This window comes from Parambassis ranga, chromosome 20 (assembly GCF_900634625.1).
Source record: "Parambassis ranga chromosome 20, fParRan2.1, whole genome shotgun sequence".
In the NCBI taxonomy this organism is placed as follows: Eukaryota; Metazoa; Chordata; class Actinopteri; family Ambassidae; genus Parambassis; species Parambassis ranga.
The window spans coordinates 1,778,561-1,801,863 of NC_041040.1; the positions used below are offsets into that span (position 1 = coordinate 1,778,561).

Sequence of the window (23,303 nt, forward strand, 5' to 3'; positions counted from 1 at the left end):
ACATAACCCTACATAAGCAAGCATAGGATGCAAGAAGACACACACACTTCCTGGTTCCTGGTACATTAACAAACTACAGTTTAACAGGGTTATCAGTGTTCCTTTTCCCTTCCTGCCTGAGCTGAGACTCATTATCATAATCATGGGCCACTACCATCTAACTCAGGGAGGAGGTGTCGGAACACCTCTGCCAAATCTAGCCGAATGCCAAACACCTTCTACCCAGAGCAAATCAGGATTGCAAACAAACTGTGCCTCTTTGGATAGATAACTGCAGCCTTGGCTAGTACAACACACAGCTGACTGTGTGGTATTCATGTCCAAACGTTTGTCCAACCCAAAATCATCTGTTTGTAGTTAGGCACATACATTTATTTATCTTTTATTTAGCAAAAATGAAACTATTGCTGCTAGAATACTCTGCTAAGCAGAGAGTTCATGAAGCTGACTTAAGGACAAGCTCAAATCTTCACCTCTCGTCCGCCATGCTTGACAGTGGGTGTGAGGTGTTTCTGCTGACATGATGGTGAGCATTAAGACCACACTCCACGTTGGTCTCATCTGTCCATAGGACATCTTTCCAGAAGAGCTTTGTTCAGACACAGTCTTGTGACCCTCAGTCGTGCTTCCATGTGCTGTCTTATCTTTTTTCTTTCTCCTGGTGACCCTTCCAAACAAACTGTACCAGGCCTGTAGACTCTGAGATGTAGCTCCTGGGATTCTTTGTAGTACTCTGAGGATTGCATGGTCTGTTCACCTGCTGATGATCCATTCATCAAGGGGTGATGATCAGCAGCACCTGCTGCAGCTCAGCTTAATAAATCCTATGGAGGCAGTAACAGGCCACACAATGCTACGTGTCCTGATGACGTCTCTCTTTCAGGGCTCATACCTGCTTCAACCGCCTGGACCTGCCTCCGTACCCCTCGTACACCATGCTCTATGAGAAACTGCTGATCGCTGTGGAGGAAACCAGCACCTTCGGCCTGGAGTGAGACAGACACTGAAACAACCACACCTCCCCTTCTCTCACTCACTCTCTCTCTCTCTCTCTCTGTAACACTGGCTGGGCCAAAGGAGAAGCAGCCACTAGTGGGCTCATTGTGTGGTAAAGACACCTGAATGGCGGTCTGGTCATGTGGATATCCTGTATGTGCGTCACTGTTGTGGTTCTGTGTGTTAGAGTCTCTCACTTAGACATGAGGATCTTTATGACTGCACCCAGCACCCAGGACATCACAGCAGGACTACGGTTATCTTTATATTTATCCGTAAGGATGTGAAACACTGGATTTTAGTTGTTGTTGTTGTTTTTTTAGATTATATCCATGTGTGCATACCTGAAGAAACGGTGTGCAAAGTGGCATCATTTGTTGCATGTATCCAAATGCATCATCTGTCCAATGATGAAATAGAGTAATAACTATAATTTAACATCAAATTTAAGACATTATCATGAGAATGAGTTGGAATTTATCTTAGAACAAGCAAGATTCAAATTTAACTAATAATTTAAAAAAAGAGAACTACTAACAGAAATTTTACCTTTTTCTGTGAATGCAAAGTCCTCAGGTGGTTTGCTGCCCTAACATATTTAGATTAATATAAAGAATGTGGCTTTATAGTATAACAGATGTAATACATATTTTTAACAAAGGAAAAAAAACAGCTGGATGCAAAGTTTAGTAGCCCTCATGCCAAAGGAACAATCAGTGTGGAGAGTCTGCTGTCTATACAGAATATAATGAATATACAGAGATGTTATGATTTGGAAGCTAAAAGCAAAGCTCACTGTTCACTGAAATGAAATGTCAAAATGTGATTTATGCAGATAATTCCAGGAAGAAAACGTAGCCCACGACACTTCTAAAATAATACTTCGGTGTCAATAGTAGTGAAACTACCATACACACTCTGTTGTCATGCCCTCAGTTAACTATAGCAATGAAGTTTCTGTTTCAAGCAATGTCAACCAGCTCCTCGGTGAAGAGCAAAGACCCCAGAGGAGTCATTCAGGAGAGCCGCTGAGAATGTGTCTGGTCCTGTAAGCATCTAATTCAGTAACTGTACATCGGTAAAAGTCGCTTGGAAGGCCAACATCTGGACCTGCAGCATCCCATTCTGTGTCTCCCCCCAGTCCAAAGGGAGGACAACAGCTGGACAGACTTTTCTAATCCACCTCTGTATGGACAGCTGTTACAGTCAGAGCCAGTGATGTCACACGTCTCCCACAAACAAAGAGAGCCATCCATTCCAACACAAGGGCTTCTGGGATTCCTTTTGTGGAGACCTGAGAAAGCAAACATGTGGACACTCACTCTGCAGGTGACTAAAACACAGGGGGGGCTCAGTGGTGCTTCTGCTCTCAGCGTCCCTGGTCCTGCTGTTTGAATGGGAGCCGCTTCAAGTCTTCCATCGATGAACTCCTCCTCTCTGACTGTGCTCCTCTCATGGAGCGGGTACTCCAACAACCTTTACTGTCTCAAACAATGTGACAAAGCAGCATGTAGGTTTCCAAGGCCCCAGGCTCACTGGACAATCAGGTCCTTCTGGTATATCAACCCTTGGACAAACTGTTGTAATATATGCAATAGTCGATACCTTTACTCCAATCCACAGTCCACCATGTTCTTTTTTTTTGGACAGTGACCGACTGCGTTCCCAGCCCATCGCCTCATCTCTCACCCAGTAATGGAACTGTGCCTCAGTTACTTACTGCCTCATTAGTGGCCTGACAGAAGGAAAGAGTTCAGAACATTTTGCCTTGGATTGTTTTTATTTTCCTCCGATTGTTCGTGTGTGTTTTCTCTCACACACAAGTCTTCATACATCCTCACTATGAATCATTAAAGCTGGGTTACAATCTGACACTCTAACCCAAGGTTAACACTGAGTAGTACTCATCTAATCTGGGAGCCTGGATTAGGATTAGGGTCATTGTTTTAAAAAAAAAGAAGAAACTTTTAGAGAATTCTGTGAGTAAATTCAGAATAATGTTAGTCTCCACTTATTTATTAATAATTTATTTATCATGTTATTTATTTTGAGAGTTTTTGCCTTTTTTTTGCACCATAAATGTTACGTTAGCTGCACCACAGATGTGCGAAGTTTTCACTGTCATTTTTCTGTTTATTAGGTTTTAACTGAATGATTAGCTGCAGTTAAAAAAGTGCCAGTTAGCTACCTTCACTCGCATAGATTAACCGTTTGAATGTTGCTATGGTCATTTCCTGTGAGTTGCCCTCTTTAGTTTGAGACACACAACCTTGAAAGGTTCACACATGCAGTGTGCTACATGTACGTGTCCTGATGAGAGTTTTAGACGTGAGAGACGGCAACAAGCCAGCCGTCTCAATGCTTTGTTGGTAATGTAGGCACCAGTTTAGCTCCCTATTTAGTTACCATGACGACAATCTCTCCTCCCCCCCCCCCCTAACCTCAACCACACTGCCAGCACTGGGTGTGTAAACCGTACCACAGCATAAATGAACGATTATATCAGATGAGTTGAATCAAAAGAGTGAATTTGATTGGACGTTGGTGCTGCAGGTGGCGCTGGTGAGGCCTTTACCTACGCATCTCTTCACACCCCACGAGGACGAGGCTGTGATTTTGTTGCATTCCCTGTTTTTTTTCTACTATCTTTTGTACTGTTATTTATACTGTATTGTACAACTGTATTTATAAGTAAAGGATGCGGCGACGCTTCCCATGAATGTTTTTTCTTTGTTTGCAGTTTTCTGAGCATCATTCCAGGAGTTTGCCTTTTTCACTTTTCTGAAGCCTTTGGTTGTGTTTTGATATGTGCATCTTTTCTATTGCGGCTCCCTGAAGCCGTCTCCATTCGCCTCACAGTGTTTCTGGTTTTCTTTTTCTGGTGCTTTTACTGGTCTTTTTTTCCAGAGCTGCATGCATCCAGCAAGTAATCTATGCTTCAGGCAGTTTATGACAGTTCATAAAAATTAGAGATTTTTTTTTTTTTGTATGTACATTGTTGAACGTGTAAAGACAGCATACATGTTTTTATGGATTGAATACATTGTAGATCTTGTTATTTATTGTATGACCTGAGGGATAAGGAATGCTCCAATGACACTGTAATTGCATAGAAGTTATTGTAGAATATTTAAATAAGCTATTGGAGATGGAAAGAGCGTGTTTGCTTTTTCTTTTGTAATTTTTATTTTAAGAAAAGGGAATTTATCAAAGGGAATAAGTGACTGACTGACAGGCGAGGTGACACTAACGCATGCATATTGTTTGTTTTTGTTTTTCTATTTGTGTGTGAACTATACACAAAATGTTGGGAGGTACAGTTCTGATTTGACTGCGGACCGGTTGCTGAATACTCAGGCTGTGCTCTCGCTCCACCATCCAACTGTTGTTCTCAATAAAAACAGTCACTTTGTTACCGCGCTGCCTGCTTCTGGATTCATTAAGATGCCTCTCTGTCTACACAGGCTCTAGTTTATGAAGCTGTGAGTACAGTTTGTGTGTCGTCATTGTGTAAATAATGTAATAATCTCACATTCACCTGTGTTTGTTTTGTGTGTGTCTGTGACATTATTTAGTGTCTCCTTGTGATTATTTTGTGGCCATTCACGACTATTTTTGTGTCTGTGCAATTATTTTGTGTTTCCTTGTCATTATTTTGTGTTTATGATTATTTTGTGTGTGTTTTTGTAGTTATTTTGTGTCTATTCGTTGTTATTTTGTGCCGATTTGAAGGAAGAAAAAGAAGAAAATAAGTTAGTGTTAGCATTATTTCACAAAGGGAACGGATAAAACTTTAAATGTTCGTTTTTTTATCAAATAATTCCGCTAGAGATCGCTGGTTTGTCGTTTTTTCACGTGAACGCCACTGGAAGCAGCATGCGTGTCTCTGATTGGCCAGCCGTCCTGTCAATCATCTCCGGTCGCCGTGGTAACGGAAAGCCCAGCAGCAGCGGCGGCTCGGTGTCAGTGAGATGTTTGAGGAGCTCGGACAAACACGCAGCGGAGCGCGGACAGAAGCAGCGGATCAAAATGAACGGATCACTTTCTTCATCTGACCCCGCTTTAAACTCCGCGGAGGCTTTTACCTCGTAGGCTGCGTGTGTCTGAAGTTCAGTCCGCCGCGTCGTGTCGTGTTATTGTGTAACTGTGTGTGAAAGTTTTCCTGCGGACTTTTTTTTTTCCAATTAAATAAACGACGCCATGATCCCCGATCCACACGCCGGGGAGCCGAGGAGCCGGACCCGCTTCCAACGCGGCCCGGCGGCAGCCGAACCGAACCAGGGACGCGGAGCCAATGGTTTGCTGTCCGAAATCAAAACCACCATCCACACCGAACCGTTCACCGAGCACTACACCATCATCCCCGGCAAGGAGCTCGGCAGGTGAGAGGACACGGTCCATTTGGGGGGTTGTTATCTTAACCGCAGCACTGCAAGGGCACCTGTGTGTCCCTGCGCTGCACAGGTAGACATATCGGTGAAAATAGTTCTCATGTGTTGTGACGGCTCTACTTTAAGATGAAGCAGACTGAATGTTACACTGTGGTTAATTATTAGAGTGTGTGTCCAGGTACAGGCTGGCAGATAAGAGTTGGGACACTTAGACTGTGTGTGTGTGTGTGTGTGTGTGTGTGTGTGTGTCTTTGCATCGCATGACCTGACATTGTGACTGAGATTAGCTGCCACAGAACAACATGAAAGGTTACATTAATCTGCACCACTCTGATCTACAGCATCATAATGGACCGATCAGCTGATACCAATGCATGAATACTACATTTTTATTTGTTTTCGTAATCTAGTAATTCTACTGTGTGAGATGTTTTTAAGGAGCGGACTAACATCAAAGTGATGTTGTTGTGTTGTTGAGTTTCTACTCTTTGTGTAGCTGTGTTAAACCCTGAGTTAAACCCTAGCTGATGAACATATGGCGACCACAGACTGTATATGAAGATGGACGTCATAAGACCGTCCCTACTGTGAGGACAAAGCTCGATTGCCCTCTGGTGGCTGGCTGCAGCATAGATCGTGAACTCTGCCTCTCCCATGTTAGTGATGTGATGCGACACAGGCGGTCAGGTAGAGGGTCTGCAGGTTTTGCGGGTCCTGATGCAAATCTCCCAGTATAAGAAGCTCGGGTCAGAGCGGCGAAGCAGAACATGAAGAACTCCGCGGTTCAAACTAAGGTTTAAGATGGTCGAAATACTGAGGCCTGGTCTAGGCTGGTTTAACTGGCACCTCAGGCCAGGAGAGGAAGGAGAGGCGATGACTAACTCACTCTCTCCTGACGCCCGAGTCTTCGCATGTTTTTGTGTGTTTGTAGTAGTGTGAATACAAGATCTTTAAACAACATGCAGGTTTTCAGACCATGTCGGGCTCATTAGTTAGCTAACTTGTTAGCTACTGTCTGCTAACATACGTCCATCCATCAATAACAGGCTGATAAATGCAAAGCAGGAAAACTTTGCATGCTGTCCGATAGGAAAATAGGGATTTCCTCATTTTTAGTATCATCCAGTCACCAGCCTCTCTTCTCTTGATGCCCACAACCTGCCCCATGACACACAGAATTAACTAGCGGTAGTTGCCCACAACTGGTCATGGGTCTGCTGAATGCTCAATTTTAACTTCAATATGTTTTCTTTGATTATTTCAACACCTCAACCCCCCCACACCCACTCCCACCAGAGCTGTAAGCCCAGGGGAAACACTGGTGATAATAATAATAATAATTACAGCATTGTGCCTGGATATCCGATATTGGTTCTTGGACAACATGCCGCTGTCGCTTGCAGCTTTGTTTCCACAGGAACATTGTTCTGCTGATTATTAACAGATGAAGGGGTTCGCCGTGCTTCAGCTGTATAACTCGGTGTTTATTCTTTAGCTGACTCTTGGCCAGTTCCTTGGTTGATCCTTCTGAACTTAGTGGTGGAATTCCATTCATGAGGCCTTTTCAGATTAAAGGCTCAGCCTCAAACTGGGCTTTGTGTGCTCACGCACTGCTTTGCGTGGTTTGTTGTGACTGTGAGCATTTTATCAAAAGTTCACAAACTGACATGTAAACATTGGGTTTGATTTTTAGCGTTGATTTTTGAGTGAAACTGGCTCTGAGTATTGATCAGGGATCAGGAAGCGAGTGTTCGGTCTGATGCACTGCGTGGTTTTATAGAGTGTGAAGTGCGGTTTCTCGACTGAGATGAGGGTAGGTAGGTGCTGCCCAACTCACGCCTGCACACCCCGCTGCTGTCCCAGCATTCTTGCCGTTGGGGGGAAACTCCCTGCACGTGTTAACTCCACCGTTAAACACACCGCTGCTCCCTGTTAGATGATCCACTCGGTCTCTCACTGAGACTACAGAATATAATAAATGCTTGGATCAGCTTTTTATTTCCATTTTGCACCAGACTGTTTTATACATTGAACAGCTGGACAGAGTTTTCAGTCAAACCTCAACCAAGCATCTTTATAGACGTTTGTTGTTTGGTCTCGGATTATTGCCCCACTTGAGGTTTGACGGTTCCTGCATGCACAACCTGTTAAATATCCATCCATACACCAAAATACAGCCATTGACCATCTCAATGACCACTAGACACATTTTAAAAGGAAAATAATACATTTAAATATGCTTTTCTGTGGTTTCTGTTCTCACGTGGTGGTTGAGATGGGCCGAGGATCGGGGAGTTTAAGGTAATACCTCTCTGCAGTCCCAGATGGTGGGCGGCCAAGCTCCTTTAGTCTCTATGGCAATGGGGAGGCGGTCATTGAATTCCATATGGTTAGGAGCCAAAGCTTTTTCCATGATGGGTCTTAGTGCCTGACCTGGACCCTCCCTTATCATTAGCCCATATGGTCTTGGAAGAGGTTTAGTGACTACACACAGCGAGCCCATCCCCACAGCGATGCTTCAAATTCAGTTCAGACTCAGTTTCAAACTAAATAATATTGTCTTTTATATGTCTGCACCAGTTAATCATCATCTGATAGACCAAACATGCCATGAGAAGTGAAATGATTCTCTTTATTGGTTTCAGCCAGTCTTTTTGACACAGTACATACAGGGTATCAGGCCACGCCAGTGTGCACACGGGGAATCTGTTGAAGCTGGTTGGAGCGTTTGGTCCCAAGCCAGTGAAAATCTTTATTTCATTAAGTGCATCCTGTCAGTCCGGCCATGAGAACACAGCCCACACAGATCCACAGACGCTGTGGACATGGGAACACATCTAAGGGTGTTTCCATTGCACACGCAGGAGCAGCTATGCTCATGTGCGTCTTTGCATCTTTGCCCTACGTGGGTCATGTTTGCACAGATTTTATCTTATGCATGTATTGTGTTCAACCATAATCACACCATAAGCCTCATGGTGCAGCAGCTCCACTCCAGGCCGTCCATTAGACGGCTTCTTTAAATGAATCGTGACCGTTCCGTCACCTCTGGCTCGGCCTGTGTGTTCCCACATACGCATTGCATGTGCACACATATGCACAAAAGCCATCTCTTTCAGGGTGTAGTCTGTGAATGAGGCTGCTGGCTTTGGAAATGTGCTGACACTGCTTTAGAAAAGGCTGCGGTGGCCCAGTATGGTTTTTAAAGAGCCGGCTCAGACTCCCAAACCAAACAGCATCTTTGTGCTGTTTCCAGGCATGGCCGCACCCAGAGTCAGACTGCTTCCAGGGGGCTTTGAACTGCAGCCGCTCAGAGAGAGATGCTAAAATGTGCGAAATCTGGCCAAGCAGAGCAGTCCGACAAAGAACTCACCTGTCCTACCGAATAACACATCAGTAAGGAAACCACTGATGACAAACTACTTTGTAGTATATGACCATACAGTTTAAAATGTCTTAAATCTCCCTCCTCTCCTTTGTCCTCAAGTTTTTTCAGTCTGTTTCAGCTATTTCTGTCTACTACTTGTTCCTCTCATGATAGTTTTGTCTAATATGAGGATTATTCTACATTAATAGTGCAATTTTCTAATAAGAGGCCACTGCAGGAGTGATATCACCCCAGATACTTCTTGACATTTGTGTATGACCAAAGTCCTGGTTGACTGTATGAAAAGGAAATGCCATAACCTCTCAGAAGGGGTAAAGCAGCCACTGTATCAGGAAGGTGTCATGTTGCAGAATAAACAACCTCCTCGAAAGTGTCTAATGAAAGACGTGTTTTAAAATGGGCAGTATGCACCACCAGCCTCCATGGGGCACTTCATCCGCCTCTCTTCTTGGCCTGGGCTGGGCAGCACATGTATGCATCCGACTGTAAAAAATAATCAGAAGTGAAGAATTGTTAATAATAATAAATGGATCTGCTGTAATCTATCCAGCAACATGTATCAGTCCTGGAATCTGTTGCGCCCAGCAGCATCGACCCTGTGACTCTCACATGAGCCCAGCTGAGTCCAGCGTTTCAGGCCCAGAGCTGCTCGTCACGCTCCGATACAGCCTTTCTGTTGTTGTTTTTTAATGCTGTAAGCACAAAGAATGAACATGACAACCATCTTGTTCTGCACGGCAGATCATTTGAATGTTTTACAGCCACTCTAGGTCATAAAAGTAATAATACTCCTCTGTGGGAAGTATGTTGGGTTCACTGTGTGCTTTCAGCAATGGAACGGAATGGATTAGTGATAGAAACTAATGACGATTGTCTTCTTCTACACATTAGGATGCTGCTACATGGCCAGTGGACTGGCCTTAAAGCGTATACCTGTGCTGTCAATAGGTTTTGTGTGTATGATGCTAAAAATTGATCCCTAGGACAAAAAAATATTTTAATGCATAAATCAGTCTAAAATGGTTTTATCATCTATTAAAATACCCAGTTTTGCTCAGTCTACAATCTGAAATGTGATTGATTTTGATTTTCCATGCTTCCATACTTGACCCAGCAACGTCCTGATTCCTGCCAGCGCTGCCCCCTTGGTTTCTGTGGCCTCTGTGCTTACATTACTGCTTCAACACTGCTCATGTTAGCTCACTGTTTAAATTACCAAGGTCAAACTGGAGTGGATGTGTCAGCAGACTTCTGGTGCTGTGATTATGTTTCTGTCTGTCCGTTATGTTTTTTTTTTTATTATTCACCTATAAGGAAAAATATATTTTCAAAAAATGAAGCTTAAAAAAAACCCGATATTTTATTTGGAGATACTGGTATCGATTTAAGTTAAAATTAAACATTTTGTTGTTGTGAAAGATGTATTACTAGTATTCAGATGAGGCTTTGCATACTCTTAAAAAATATATATATATAAAATCGCAATATACCGTCTTGTTACAGTATCGGGATATATCGTATTGTATCGTATCGCCAGATTCGTGCCAATACACAGCCCTGATATTCAGGGTTATAGTTTTATTCTGGGCAGGAGGCTGAGGAGCATTCAGACCACCAGGCTCAGAAACCGCTTCTTCCCTGGAGCTGAACTCCAGCCATGCTCTGTAGAACCCCCACCACCCCCACCACCACCACCACCACCATTAACACCACCGCACACAAGTGTGACCTGTACTACAAATCACTGTATCCATCATAAGTGCAATACTTAGGCCATTATAGGTGCAATATCTTTTTGAACTACCTCCCTACTTACACATGCTGAAGTCGGTCTATATTTTACTTTTTATATTTATTTATTTCCTTTTGTATTTTATATCTTACTATGTTATATTTAATATCTTGTACTGCTCTTATTTCCTTTTCTGTGGCTTAAACCGGGACCTGAGTCCTAATTTCGTACCATAACATGTAAATGTGAGCTGGTATGACAATAAAGTTCCTTGAATCCTAATCTTTGTTTGTAAAAATACATCATCCTGTCTGAAGCAGGATGTTTTAGCCTCTGTCAGTTAGACAGAGTCTCATATCATGAGTCAGTGTTATGTTGTTGAAACGGCAGCAACAACCAGTCAAATCAATCTGCCGCTCATTAAACTTCTGAGTGAACATCAGCTCGAGCACTGTTCCTCTGTGGTGGTCTTGTGGTGGATCACTGAGGGTTCAGCCAGGCCACCGCCGCCGCTGCTGCTGCTGCTGCGGATTATTGGAGCATTGACTGACAACATTAGCCAGAGGGGTGCATGGTAGGCTTGTCATCTCCATCACATCCTCGTTTCATAGGATCTCCCCAGGGCGGCATGTGCACTCACACACGGTCTTCATGTGAGAGCACCTTCCAGCTCTAGAAGTGGGTCAGGCCTGAACTGTTGAGGATGAAAGAGAGATGGGGACACAACACTGAACGTGATTGATGCTATTTTTGTTTGTATAGATGTTGAAACAAAGCTGGCTCTCTGTGTTTTGACCTTTCGTCCTCATTTTGTTTGGGCCTTTGCTTACAAGAGGCCAGAATACTGCTGGTGCTGACCTTACCAGCAACACTTTTTATAGGTTTACACTGTAGAACCTAAATAAAGACAAACTTTTCACAGTCTTCACAGTCTAAAGAATTTCTAAAGAGTTGTTTTGAGTCTGTTTCGGAGGCTCCATGTTGTTATTTTTTAGGAGGAAAGGACCCTTTGTTGGATGTTTTTTGTCAAGGATGTCAAGGATATTTGGCTGTTAGCACTGATGCTGTGTTTATATTGGCACTCCTGTCAGATTTTGTCAGCGCTCCAAAGATATTGAAAATGATCCTTGCTGTTAAATCAATCCATAATTTCCTTAAACAGTAATTAAGGTCACATGAACTTCAATCAACTGGAGAGCAGCAGTGAGAAGACAAATTCATAGAGGATCTCCAAAGGGAATATTGTAGGCTTGTAATGATATCATGTGATCCTACTCTTGTATTACTACTTTTAACAGTGGATTTCTATTTTCATTTTTCAGGGGGAAATTTGCTGTGGTCAGAAAGTGCGTGGAGAAGTGCACCGGTCATGAGTACGCGGCGAAGTTTATGAGAAAGAGGCGAAAAGGGCAGGACTGCCGGACGGAAATCATCCATGAGATCGCCGTGCTGGAGCTGGCCACATCCAGCCCCCGCGTGGTCAACCTCCACCAGGTCTACGAGATGGCTTCTGAAATGGTGCTGGTACTAGAGTTGTGAGTATCCGGCACAAACATTTAAGGTCAATGCATGCAAGTGTTTACCCAGTGAGCATGACTTTGAAAAGTTTACCGCCTGATCCTGGCGCTGAAAACAGTGTGTTGATCTCAAAGAGTGTGAAACATAGCTGGAACTTTATTGTCCTGCCGAGCTGCAGGCCAAGCTTTAATGCTCCAGCTAACACCAGCTATTCCAACAATGTGCCTTGCTTGTTGTCTTATACACACACACACACACAGACACACACACACACAGCTTGTGTTGTTGGATATGGGTGGATTGGGTTTCCTGTGTCCCTCAGAGGTGAGGGGTGGGGTGGACACTGACAGTAGTTTGGTGTGTTAAATCCATCAGTAACACAGAAGACCAACTGGGACCCAGTTCAGTTTGATCCCACACGCACACACGTGGGATACTGTATGGTGTTGACTACAGTAGCCGCACCAGTTGTCGATGATATCATCTCACTGGTCGTGCCCAGGCCATGCTTGACCTGGTTCCCATAGCATGTGTGTAACGACAGCCGGAGTCCAGCCAAGTCCTCTCCCTTCAAATACTGTATTGGATTTGGCCTGCATCCCTCAGACCTACACACACACACGGTTCAAACAGTTGAGGGCAAACTGCGAGATTAGATTGTATTGACACATTCTGGATCAGCTGTCATCTGTTGTGTTTGACCTCCACACATACAGCCCCTGATTGTACCAGTGTTTTCACTGCACAGATGGAGAGCGGCGCTCATATCTGAAACAGTTCTGTTTGAAATAATAGCGATAATAATAATTTAAAATCAACAGTGACTTGCAAATTACTTGAAAGTACAAACAGATGTGTTGTTTTTCTAAAAAAGTGCATGCTAATCTGGACATTTAAGAACACAGGTAGAAGTTCTTGGTACTATTTTCATTTTGGTTTAAATGAAATTCTGTGTATAATCACATTTCACACAGCGGTGTGGCATTTTTTTGGAGCCGGGCTTATAGTATTTGGACAGTGGGACAATCTGAACTAACAAGTCGTGCATGGTTTTATAGACAGTCTGACGTCTGTCCTCCCATTTAACAGGAGGAGAAAGGTTCGCTGTGTCTGTCCTTGTGTCTTCAGTTGGGGGGGGGGGCAAATCTAAGTGAGCCAAAATTGGAATCAGTTAAGGAGCAGAAGTGAGACATGGAATGCAGCAGAGATGGTGCCAGCCTTTCATGGATTGTAGTGTTTTACAGGATTAAGTGCTGTCATACAATGCAGTCTGTCCCTCTTAAGGAGATCCCATAAATGCCCTTTAAATGCCCCCCCCCCACCTCAGTCCATAATCCCAATCCCAAGCCATTGTTCATATGAAGGATTATCCCAGAATTAACTGTTGTCCTTAAATGAAGAATCTGTGTCACAGACAAAACCATATGAATGCAGAGTAACAGTTTGACTGATGTCACAATTCCTCTCAAATAAAGTCAAAGTTCATCAAGTCAGCAGAGATGAGTCAGTATCAAACACCAAACTATTCACTTCACTGTAGACGAATTTAGTGTCCGATCTTATAAAATGTTTTGAACCCTGATTGTGTCAATCGACTGTTACTGAACGCCAAAGAAAGAGAATCTGGACTGTCAGCAGCATCCAGTCCTAACGGCCTCCACCCTTCTTGTATTGTGCTGGGGGAAATAGAGCAGAATGCTTCCTTTCTCTCTCTGTCTGTGGAGCCATGTTGACAACATAGTCTTGCCTTTTTTCTTTTTTCCCTCACATCTTTTATTTGGCCGGCAGCTGACAGATATTTCGGGCAGTGGGGCAAATGGTGATGAAGGAGGATTGGAGGATAGATGGAGGGGGGGGCATATTCTACGAATGAGGGTCATAGAAAGCTATTCACGCTGTGGGGGTTGGAGGTGGAGGAGAGAGACAGAACAGTGCACATGTGATGGGGACAGTGGTTAATGGTTAAGGATGAATGGGTGCGACACAGAGCTCCATGGCCTCATCGCTGGCTGAGCTCCAACTGGGAGTTCATTATGCCAGCACGAGCGCACGTGAGCGGCCGAAGCATGGCCACTCGCCAGGTGTCTCTGAAGAACCGCCGCTATTCGTTTTTTAGGCATTATTCTCCTCTTTACTAGTTAATAACATGGAGGAGAAAACCAACAAAGTGTGTAGACCAACAGGAGTTATTGCTTCATTTCTTCATCTAAAAGTTGAATTGACAGAGTTTTGTTGTTTATGTGTTTTAAAGATTGAATGTTTATGTTACACATAATAATTTATATGCTAAGTGCTCTAAGGGAAGATCGTTGACTGTAAATGAGATGACAGTATGACGGCTTTCCCAAAATGAGGCCAAAATATCTGGTTTGGCTGCAAAGTGGGTCAAAAACCCTCCTCCTCCATGTCGGTGGATGGGAATATTGACCCAACTAAGAACTGGAGGGCTGTGGTTTGTTAGCCCGTCTTTGCCATGATCCGTGCTCAAGGGTTTTAAATAGTTGTTCCTGGCTAAAAAAAAAAAGAGGGGGGTAGAACATAGTGGTCATAGTGGGTGTTTGGGTGGAGCGGCCATGATCCAGCTGTACCTCTCGTGTCGACCTCCACTGCGAAGAATCCTGTCCAAAGATGGCGTCTTTCTCCAACATGGCAGCACCCTTAGGCTGTTGTACGGTCGACTGTCTGTGAGTGTTTGCAAAGTTATCGAGCTCCATAAAACTTCTTAAGATGAATTCAATGTATTCATACATATGTTGTTATGTGCAAGCACAATAATACAGGACAGCTTCTGGGCCTCAGTGTAAATGGTGTTTGGCCGTAAATGGAATTAATCAGTGATGTCATGTTGCTTTTCTGCCATAAATAGAGTCATTAGTATGTGGGAACGTCCTGATTAGGCATGAATACATTATGAGGGTCCCTCTTAGGCATTCACTGGACCTCACTCCAACTCACTTTATTGTTCCTCCTCTCTCGGTCGTGCACATTCGTCAGTGTCACGGTTCTGTCACTTTTAAAATGAAGTTTTCATGCCTTCCATATAAAGCGTCCTTTACATGAGCACGGTCATCCCCACTGTCTGTCTGTGTTCATTGGATGGCTGATGAAGGTCAGCTGACTGACACTGAACCATCTGAGGTTGAGCGGGTGGCTGATCAAAGCCGGATCGATCATTCCCACAGGACAGCTCTGACACCGATTTCATTAATTACATTAGCAACTTGCCAATCAAGCTCTGTCTGCCCTCTGGCCTTTGTGAGTCTGACCTCTCTCTGAGCTTCAAAGCCGCCGTCGGTCCTCTGGGCCACGCTCAGGCAGCGCTCCGCTCCCATCGGCTTCTGTTAGGGATCATATCAGGTGGAGGTTCTCAGTGTGTGTTTGGCTCTGGAAGCTGGATGACCCATTTAACTCATAAAAATATTCTTATTTCTTCTTATTTTTATTCCAGAGGATAATCCACTTTTGTCATAACTGGTGTGTATTTATTTATCCCTACAATAAAACGGCACATCCTGTAATCATGTTCAGATTGGATACAGATCCACATCAAATGATCTTTGATTAAAGCGGAGTGGGCCCATGTGGAAGTGTTTGCTTGTTTTGTCTGGATTAGCTTCTGTCTGACTCTCCGAGTCAGAACAGTTTTAATGCACGTGCGGAAAGCAGCAGATTAACCAGTGACTTCTCACACACATTCCTCCAGCTGGCCTCATTTTTAACCAGCAGTTTTCACTGGTGGTGCTCTCTCTCTCCTTCTACTCACACACGCCTCGCACAGAGGATGTCTGTCTGGATGTAACGAGGGTGATACAAAACAATAATAAATGTAATCCACAGGCCAGATGTTCCTCTGTTTATTTACATAAGTTTATTTTTGAAGTCAACTCATGTTACTTGAAATTGAAATTGAATTGTTGTTATTGAGTTTCAGTGGAACATGATCCGATACAAACTTGGGACGCTTCATCTGCAGCGCATGCAACGACAGATTAGTGAAGATTTTGTGTGATGTTCGGATTCCAGTCTAAAGTCATTAGGTCCAGTTGTTTATTGATTTATTTAACTATTTACACCCTTGGATGTATCTACGGCAGGGGTCTCAAACTCAGCTTACCTGGGGGGGGGGGAGTATTCCACAAAAAAAGTGCAACTGGTCCAATCTTCTCAGTCTTTATTAATAAGGTCAGAGCATGAGCAGTTCTTCAGAACATAGAACCTCAGAAGCTCTTAGTTAATCACGTTCCAACCACGTGACTTAAGTTGGATGACTTGTCAACAAACACCACCAGAAGCTGCGTGCCTTTTTTTTTCTCCTGTGTTAAACTTTATACCTTAAAAAAACAAAACTTCTCCTCCTCCCTCCTCCTCCTCCTCCTCCTTCCTCCTTCCTCCTCCTCCTTCCTCCTCCTCCTCCTCCTTCCTCCTTCCTCCTCCTCCTCCTCCTCCTCCTCCTCCTTCCTCCTCCTCCTCCTCCTCCTCCTCCTTCCTCCTCCTTCCTCCTCCTCCTCCTCCTCCTCCCTCCTTCTCCTCCTCCTCCTTCTCCTCCTCCCTCCTTCTCCTCCCTCCTCCTCCTCCTCCTCCTCCTCCTTCCTCCTCCTCCTCCTCCTCCTCCTCCTTCCTCCTCCTTCCTCCTCCTCCTCCTCCTCCTCCACCTTCCTCTGAGATAGAGCCTAATTCACCAGCACCCTGAGGGGAGGCCTTGTCTATTCCTGACTGTCCCCTCTCTCCACGCCTTTTCCATCAGAGTGTATCTCAGGTCAGAGGAAATTAAAGGCAGTTGAAGGAGGGTGGTAGTCGGAGTGTTTCTGATCGCTTCAGAAAGTTTGTTTTTCAAATCACGGCCGTGTTTTCTCATGTGGAGTCAGAGAGAGAGAGAGTTGTCAACAGTGCAAATGGCCTCATTCAAGTGAAGCTCATAATTACTTTGCTATATTTGGAATCACTTTGCTATTTCTGCCAGCACCTCCAGCAAGTCAGGACACATACGTTCACACACTGAGGTTAGAGAGTGGCTTATTCCTCCTTTGTCCTTTGGGATTCACCAGAAAAAGCCTGACACAGGACAAGTCTCCTGCCTATTCTGGTCAGGCCTGTGGATGAAAGTGGGAGCACAGGCTGTGGTTCGGGTTTCCTGTGGGCGCCTCGGTTTCCGCCCACAGTCCAAACATCAACTCTTTTTTTTTTGTCTCTGTGAGACTGTTGATGTTCACAGATCAGGGTGATGATGCTTTCATCACATGTTCACGGCGGATGTTGTGTGCTTGCAGTGCAGCCGGAGGAGAAATCTTCAACCAGTGTGTGTCAGACCGGGAGGACGAGGCCTTCAGCGAGGAGGACGTGAAGAGGCTCATGAGACAGATTCTGGAAGGAGTGGCCTTCCTCCACCAGAACAGCGTGGTGCACCTCGACCTGAAGGTCATCACTCATATGTTTCACTGAGCCAAATGTTGCCCCCATCTCCCTCACCTGCCTTCAATCTATTTCCCATCTAATCAGATAAATGGCACAAATACATATACAAAATAAATACAAATAAAGTCTCTGCAACTGCAGTTCAATATGGTGGCGCCATAAGATGGCACCAGTTGTGACCGTTTCCCGTCTAACTCCCACCTCTGTGCTGCCCCCCCCCCCTCAGCCTCAGAACCTCCTGCTGACCAGCACCTCTCCTCTGGGCGACATCAAGATCGTGGACTTCGGACTGTCTCGAATGGTCAGCAGCCACCAGGAGCTCAGAGAGATTATGGGAACCCCAGAGTACGTTGGTGAGTGTCTGCTCGACTTTGCCTCCACCGCCTGTAAATATAATATTTGATTGTGAGTGAACGGTCTCATGTTTCTTTCTTCAACTCTTTTCAGCTCCTGAGATTCTCAGTTATGAGCCCATAAGCACAGCAACAGACATGTGGTAAGTTAACAGAGTTGACTTCATTGTGCATGTCATTCATTGGATGGCTAAGTCTCCATCTTTGGCGCCCTCTGCTGGTAGTATCAGTGAACAACGCTTATCCCCATCTCTTTTATTTTGCTCAATCTCTGGAAGCCTGAGATCATAATTATGTCACTTAATCGCATTGATACTCAAGTTTTGGGCTTTCAGATTTTTCCACTTCATGCTGAGCCTTCCCTAAAGTTCTCTGGCGCCCCCTAGGGGAGGCATCTGTAGATCTGACTTTATGGATTTTGGTCCTCAGTGTTTTTCTTGAAGTTCGTCTGCTCTGTGTTCAGGAGTATCGGTGTTTTGGCGTACGTGATGCTGACGGGAATCTCTCCTTTCCTCGGTGAGGACAAACAGGAGACGTTTCTCAACATCTCTCAGCTCAACGTGAGCTACACGGAGGAGGAGCTGCAGCAGCTGGACCAGGCCGCCCTGTCCTTCATCCAGATGCTGCTCCTCAAACAGCCACAGTCAGTGCACACTTTAGATTCATTATTGGCCAACACTGACGTAACACAGAATAAACACAGTGTGTGTGTGTGTGTGTTCAGGGAGCGGGCCACAGCAGAGCAATGCCTCAAACACCCCTGGCTTCAGCCCCCAGAGCCTCAGGAAACGCAACAGGTGGAGGAAATCCCCCCAGCCGAGGACCAGGAGGCATCCACCTGCAGCTCTACTAGTAGCCCTGAACCTCCAACCAGCACGGGCACAGCAGAGGAGGAGGAGGAGGAGGAGGACGGAGAGGCGGTGGAAGGGCTTGTGGCAGAGGAGCTGATCGTGGTGGCTGCCTACACCCTGGGTCAGTGCCGCCAGTCCTCCAGCTCCACCTCTGAGAAGGAGGCCCTGGCTGCCGAGCAGAAGACCATCTCCAAACGCTTCAAGTTTGAGGAGCCTTTCAGCGCTCTGCAGGAGGTGCCTGGAGAGTTCATCTACTGACCCCCCCCACCCAGCCTCTGATGGAGGAGACGTTAGTGTTGCTATGGTAACAAAAATAAGCCTTCTGATTATACAAGCGCCCCTCTGTGTACTGCAGGTAATCAGACGTTGCATGGTCAAGCTTTTGTTATTTAAACCGATTTAAGTGCATTTTAAGTATCTACTCCCATGATGCATCAGAGCTAGCCCTCTTCCCTAAAACAGCTGCAGTAGCTTGATGTATGCAGCCTTCCATTTGGTCTGCTGTTGTTTCCTTCCTTCCTATGAACAACTGCCCAAATGTAGACACCCGGAGATGTTGTCAGAACATTTCAGCCATCGGACTAACTATTTCTAAAAAGCTGTTGTGCAATATCAAGACTCCAAAATAAACGTAGACACAAACACCAAGTGTGTTTAGTGCTTCTTCTGAAGCTTCCTCGCCAGGCTTCAAGCTGTGTGTCCATGTGGGTTTGGACCAGTCCTGGCAGCTTCTCCTTACAGACATGGCAGATGTAGTCTAGCGGCATGCTAACTACTGTTAGCTAGCATTCAGAGACCCTCAGCATGTTGTTGTCCTCCATCGTAGGCGGTTCTGATTCGCTGAAATGGGTTTGTGTTCCTTTGAAAACCTTTCTGAACCGTTTCCCAGGAGGTCCCATCATATCACCGGGTCTTTGTGAGTAATCATAGACAAGAAAGCACTTAGAATATGGAGAGGACTTCCGACTGCCGGCTAAAAAACCCTTATACAGGTCATTCTGTCAAGTGTATGTGCTGTATACTGTATCTTCCACTGTATCCAGTTATTTCTGCCGCTCCATACAGCTGCACCTGCAGCCAGCTTCTGGCCGTGTTTATTTTGGTTTGGGGAGTCTACAGAGTTGCTGACTTCCTGTTTTGTAGTTCTCCCGTCGCCTAGCAACCACTGACGACTATAGAAACTATAGACAGGTCCTTCCACGTCTAGCAGGTGAAAGCCAAGCCATCCCAATGTAACCGCTGACACTGAGCGGCATGTTGCTGCAGTCATCGTGCTCCACCTGTACACCGGTGACTGGAGTTAGGATGCTCACTAAAAAGCTGAATGGAACCGACCCACTGTTAGCTTCTGTCCGGTTCCTCTGTGCTGCTCCCCTCTGAACAGAACCAGCTCCTCCTGTCTGTACAGTTCCTTCATTTTGTATTTGGTGCCATGCTCAGAAAACCAGTTTGATGATTTCAGCTCTTGCTGTTTTTTTCAGGTGTTATATTATTGCAGAAAATAATATTTTGGGTTTTCTTTGTTTTTTTTAATTCTGTGTATCTGATGCAGATTTATATTTAAAGACCCCGTGTCGTATTTTCCTTTTAGAACACAGGCCGGCGTCTGGGCTCAGTCCTCTCTGATCATTTTGTACATGCAGACTACAGACTCCCATTTTGTCTGTACTGTAAATTTATGTCCACAGAACCATAGTTACTATGGGAACAGATTTGTACATGAGTGTCCTGTACTGTAAATAAAACAATTCAAAAACTAAATGCTGTGCTTGTTATTTGTGATGAGGACACTGAACAGAAGCTGTGTGGAGTCCTCTGTGTTCCTGGTCCTGGTTCCTGTTTGACAGTGAGTCGGTTATTTAGACTTATTTCTGAGAATTATTCACACCCTCCCCCCAGATGCCCCTAAATGGTGACTTCCCTCTTCACAGTTTAAGGAGGAAGCTTAAAGACTTCTTTAGAATCTATGGGTCTGTTATTTTTAACCACTGAACAGAGACGTGTTTGATCTGTTCTGCTGCTGATCAGCTGACATCCTGTGAGAGGACCGTCATGGCAGCCCTGTGTGTGAGCGTGCTGACCCTCAACATGTTTCTGAGCGTCTTCTTTCTTCCAGGTGAGCTGTTTGTTTGAAATATTCCATTGTTCAAAGGACGCACACAAGCTGCTGAACTGTAGTCTGTGTTTCATCAACACATGTGGTTCCACATCATGTTCATCATCAGTCTGGTTTTACAGGTGAATTGGCTGATTGTCCCGATAAGTCGAAACTCTTCATCACTGCACCAAAGAAGATGGAAGCACTGAGTGGATCCTGTTTGCACGTCCCATGTAGCTTCACATCTAAAGGCAAAGAAGACTTTAAAAGCCACAGAACAACCTTTGGAGTGTGGATTAAAAAACACTTTAGTTTTGACGATGGATACAAACAGAATGTTATTTTCAACAGTAGTTCACCCTCTAACATCTATCCAATGGAAATTACTGGAAATCTGAGTCAGAAGAACTGCTCCACTCTGTTCAATGATTTAACTACAAATCATTCAGACACATACTACTTCAGAATTGAGAACGAGCCATTCAGAACAACAGCTTTCTGTGATCCTCTTCAAATAAGAGTTCAAGGTAAGACGGTTTGTTCTGAATCTATAATATTATTGTTGAGAATTCAAAGTGAAGAGAGCGTCTTTGGTCTCCATGAATGTAACCTTCACTGTGAAATGAAACATCTGCTGTAGGATTATCAACAGTATCAGTCAGAGTGCAGAGCTGAAGAACGCAGTGAGTCAGCACAGTTAGTACAGATCAACACTGCTGACATGACACTGTATTTTCTGCCTGCTGCTGTCTGCAGTCCTTGTTGTTAATATAAACTTTATACATTTAATATTACTTCATATTTCTCTGTGTCCTCTGTGAACTGACAGATTCTCCTTGGAGTCCCAGCATTAATATCTCAGCTGGTGATCTGAAGGAGAAGCAGTCTGTCTCTATAACCTGCTCAGCTCTCACTCCCTGTCCACACTCCCCTCCTCGACTCACCTGGAATCTCCACCCAGACTCTGACAGTGAAACAGAGGAGAACACAGATGGAACCTTCACAACTAAACTGCAGCAGACCGTCACTCTGTCACACACACATGATGGATACAACATCAGCTGCTCTGCCACATATCCTGTGAATGGAGGACCATCCAAGACAGCAGAGACCCAGCAGACTCTCAGTGTTTCATGTAAGTCATCCTGTCAGCACATCACGGTTCAGCTGTTGGTGATGAAGAAAGTTCATGTCTGTCACATCTTCCTCAGATGCTCCTAGAGACACCTCAGCATCCATCAGTCCATCAGGTTTGCTGTCAGCAGGTATCTGGGTGAACCTGACCTGCTCCAGCAGAGCCAAGCCTCCCATCAGCAGCTTCACCTGGTTCAAGACCACCACAGATGGACCCAAGAAAGTCCACGAAGGACACATGTACAGCTTGAATGTAACAGATGGAGCAGATTATTACTGTGTGGCTGTAAATGCTCTTGGTAATCAGACATCATGGGTTCATGTGAATGCTTCAGGTAAATAAATAAACTGAATCTGCTCTTTATTAAAATTGTTGTCTGCAACTTGTGTGTGTGTATATGCATATATATATATATATACATATATACATATATATATGTATGTATATATGTATATGTATATATATACATATATACATATATATACACACACATATATATATACATATATGTATATATATATATATGTATATATATATATACATATATATATATATACATATATATATATATACATATATACATATATATATGTATGTATATGTATATGTATATATATACACGTATATATATACATATACATATACACATATATATACATATATGTATATACATATATGTATATATATATATATATATACATATATATGTATATATATATATATATACATATATATGTATATATATATATATATATATATACGTATATACGTATATATATATATATACGTATATATATAGAGAAGCTAACCCTGCTGTGCTGTTACAGCTGCTCGTACTGTGGATGTCTACACGACAGTGAGGATCACAGGATTACTGATGCTCTGCAGTGCAGTCGTCATCTTTGAGTGGTGAGACAAACTTCTCTATGATCTGACACTTTGCAGCTTTTACATGTCGGCATTTGATGTCTTCAACATTTTGACCTTTTTCTTTCAGTTGGTTCAGATCAAGGTTCCGAAACAAAGCAGCGGAGGTAAACTGCTGAGCTGGTCGTTCCTGTGTGAAAGCAGAAAGGAGCTCTGACTCCTCACTAACTCCTCTCTCTGTGTGTCGCTTCATTTCCACAGACGGACGACGTCAACAGAGTGATTGAGGTTCAAGCATCATGAGCCACGAGCAGAGGAGGACGATGCTCAGATCAATGGAATGATTGTTTCACATTCTTTGCTTCTACCTGCAGCTGTTTGTGCAGTGACATGTGATATCTTACAGCTGTTTCAAGTATTAGTTCCTCCATGAAAATGTAATGGTTATCAATATTTTTCAGGTTCTGTTTAATAAAGAAAAGAAAATGTGTACTTGTGTTATTGAGGAAGTTGCAATGTGGGTCTGTTGGTTTTAACCTCACAACGACTGAACAGAGAAGTT

At 44.1% G+C, this 23,303-nt stretch overlaps 3 protein-coding genes across 3 annotated transcripts in view; all 3 read left to right on the forward strand.

The window, feature by feature from the left end:
- LOC114453182 (E3 ubiquitin-protein ligase HECW1-like) overlaps positions 1–1,018 on the forward strand; it is a 36,615-nt gene extending 35,597 nt beyond the window's left edge. Inside the window, exon 29 of the mRNA XM_028432941.1 lies at positions 884–1,018. Coding sequence (XP_028288742.1) covers positions 884–995 — 112 coding nt within the window. The 3' untranslated portion in view covers positions 996–1,018. The remainder of the gene's footprint in view (positions 1–883) is intronic.
- A 3,917-nt stretch (positions 1,019–4,935) lies between these two features.
- On the forward strand, positions 4,936–20,402 carry stk17a (serine/threonine kinase 17a). Its single transcript, XM_028432988.1, has 7 exons — positions 4,936–5,378; positions 11,830–12,042; positions 17,293–17,440; positions 17,664–17,790; positions 17,885–17,933; positions 18,254–18,433; positions 18,515–20,402. Exons 1-7 carry the CDS (start codon positions 5,197–5,199, stop codon positions 18,897–18,899), a joined length of 1,284 nt encoding a protein of 427 aa, XP_028288789.1. The 5' UTR covers positions 4,936–5,196; the 3' UTR covers positions 18,900–20,402.
- A 138-nt stretch (positions 20,403–20,540) lies between these two features.
- On the forward strand, positions 20,541–23,061 carry LOC114453548 (sialic acid-binding Ig-like lectin 13). The gene is made up of 8 exons (XM_028433500.1): positions 20,541–20,553; positions 20,638–20,757; positions 20,880–21,266; positions 21,569–21,874; positions 21,951–22,208; positions 22,702–22,783; positions 22,872–22,908; positions 23,003–23,061. The coding sequence occupies exons 1-8, from the start codon at positions 20,541–20,543 to the stop codon at positions 23,042–23,044; spliced, it is 1,245 nt and encodes a 414-aa protein (XP_028289301.1). The 3' UTR covers positions 23,045–23,061.
- Positions 23,062–23,303: the final 242 nt, after the last annotated feature.

Excerpts from the sequence above, each read along its gene's own strand:
- LOC114453548 (XM_028433500.1), top strand. Across the intron at positions 21,267-21,568 it reads TCTTCAAATAAGAGTTCAAG|ATTCTCCTTGGAGTCCCAGC; the intron begins GTAAGACGGTTT and ends GTGAACTGACAG. Across the intron at positions 22,909-23,002 it reads TCCGAAACAAAGCAGCGGAG|ACGGACGACGTCAACAGAGT; the intron begins GTAAACTGCTGA and ends TCATTTCCACAG.
- stk17a (XM_028432988.1), top strand. The coding sequence starts at position 5,197 with ATGATCCCCGATCCACACGCCGGGGAGCCGAGGAGCCGGACCCGCTTC. Across the intron at positions 5,379-11,829 it reads CCCGGCAAGGAGCTCGGCAG|GGGGAAATTTGCTGTGGTCA; the intron begins GTGAGAGGACAC and ends TTCATTTTTCAG. Across the intron at positions 17,934-18,253 it reads AGCACAGCAACAGACATGTG|GAGTATCGGTGTTTTGGCGT; the intron begins GTAAGTTAACAG and ends CTCTGTGTTCAG.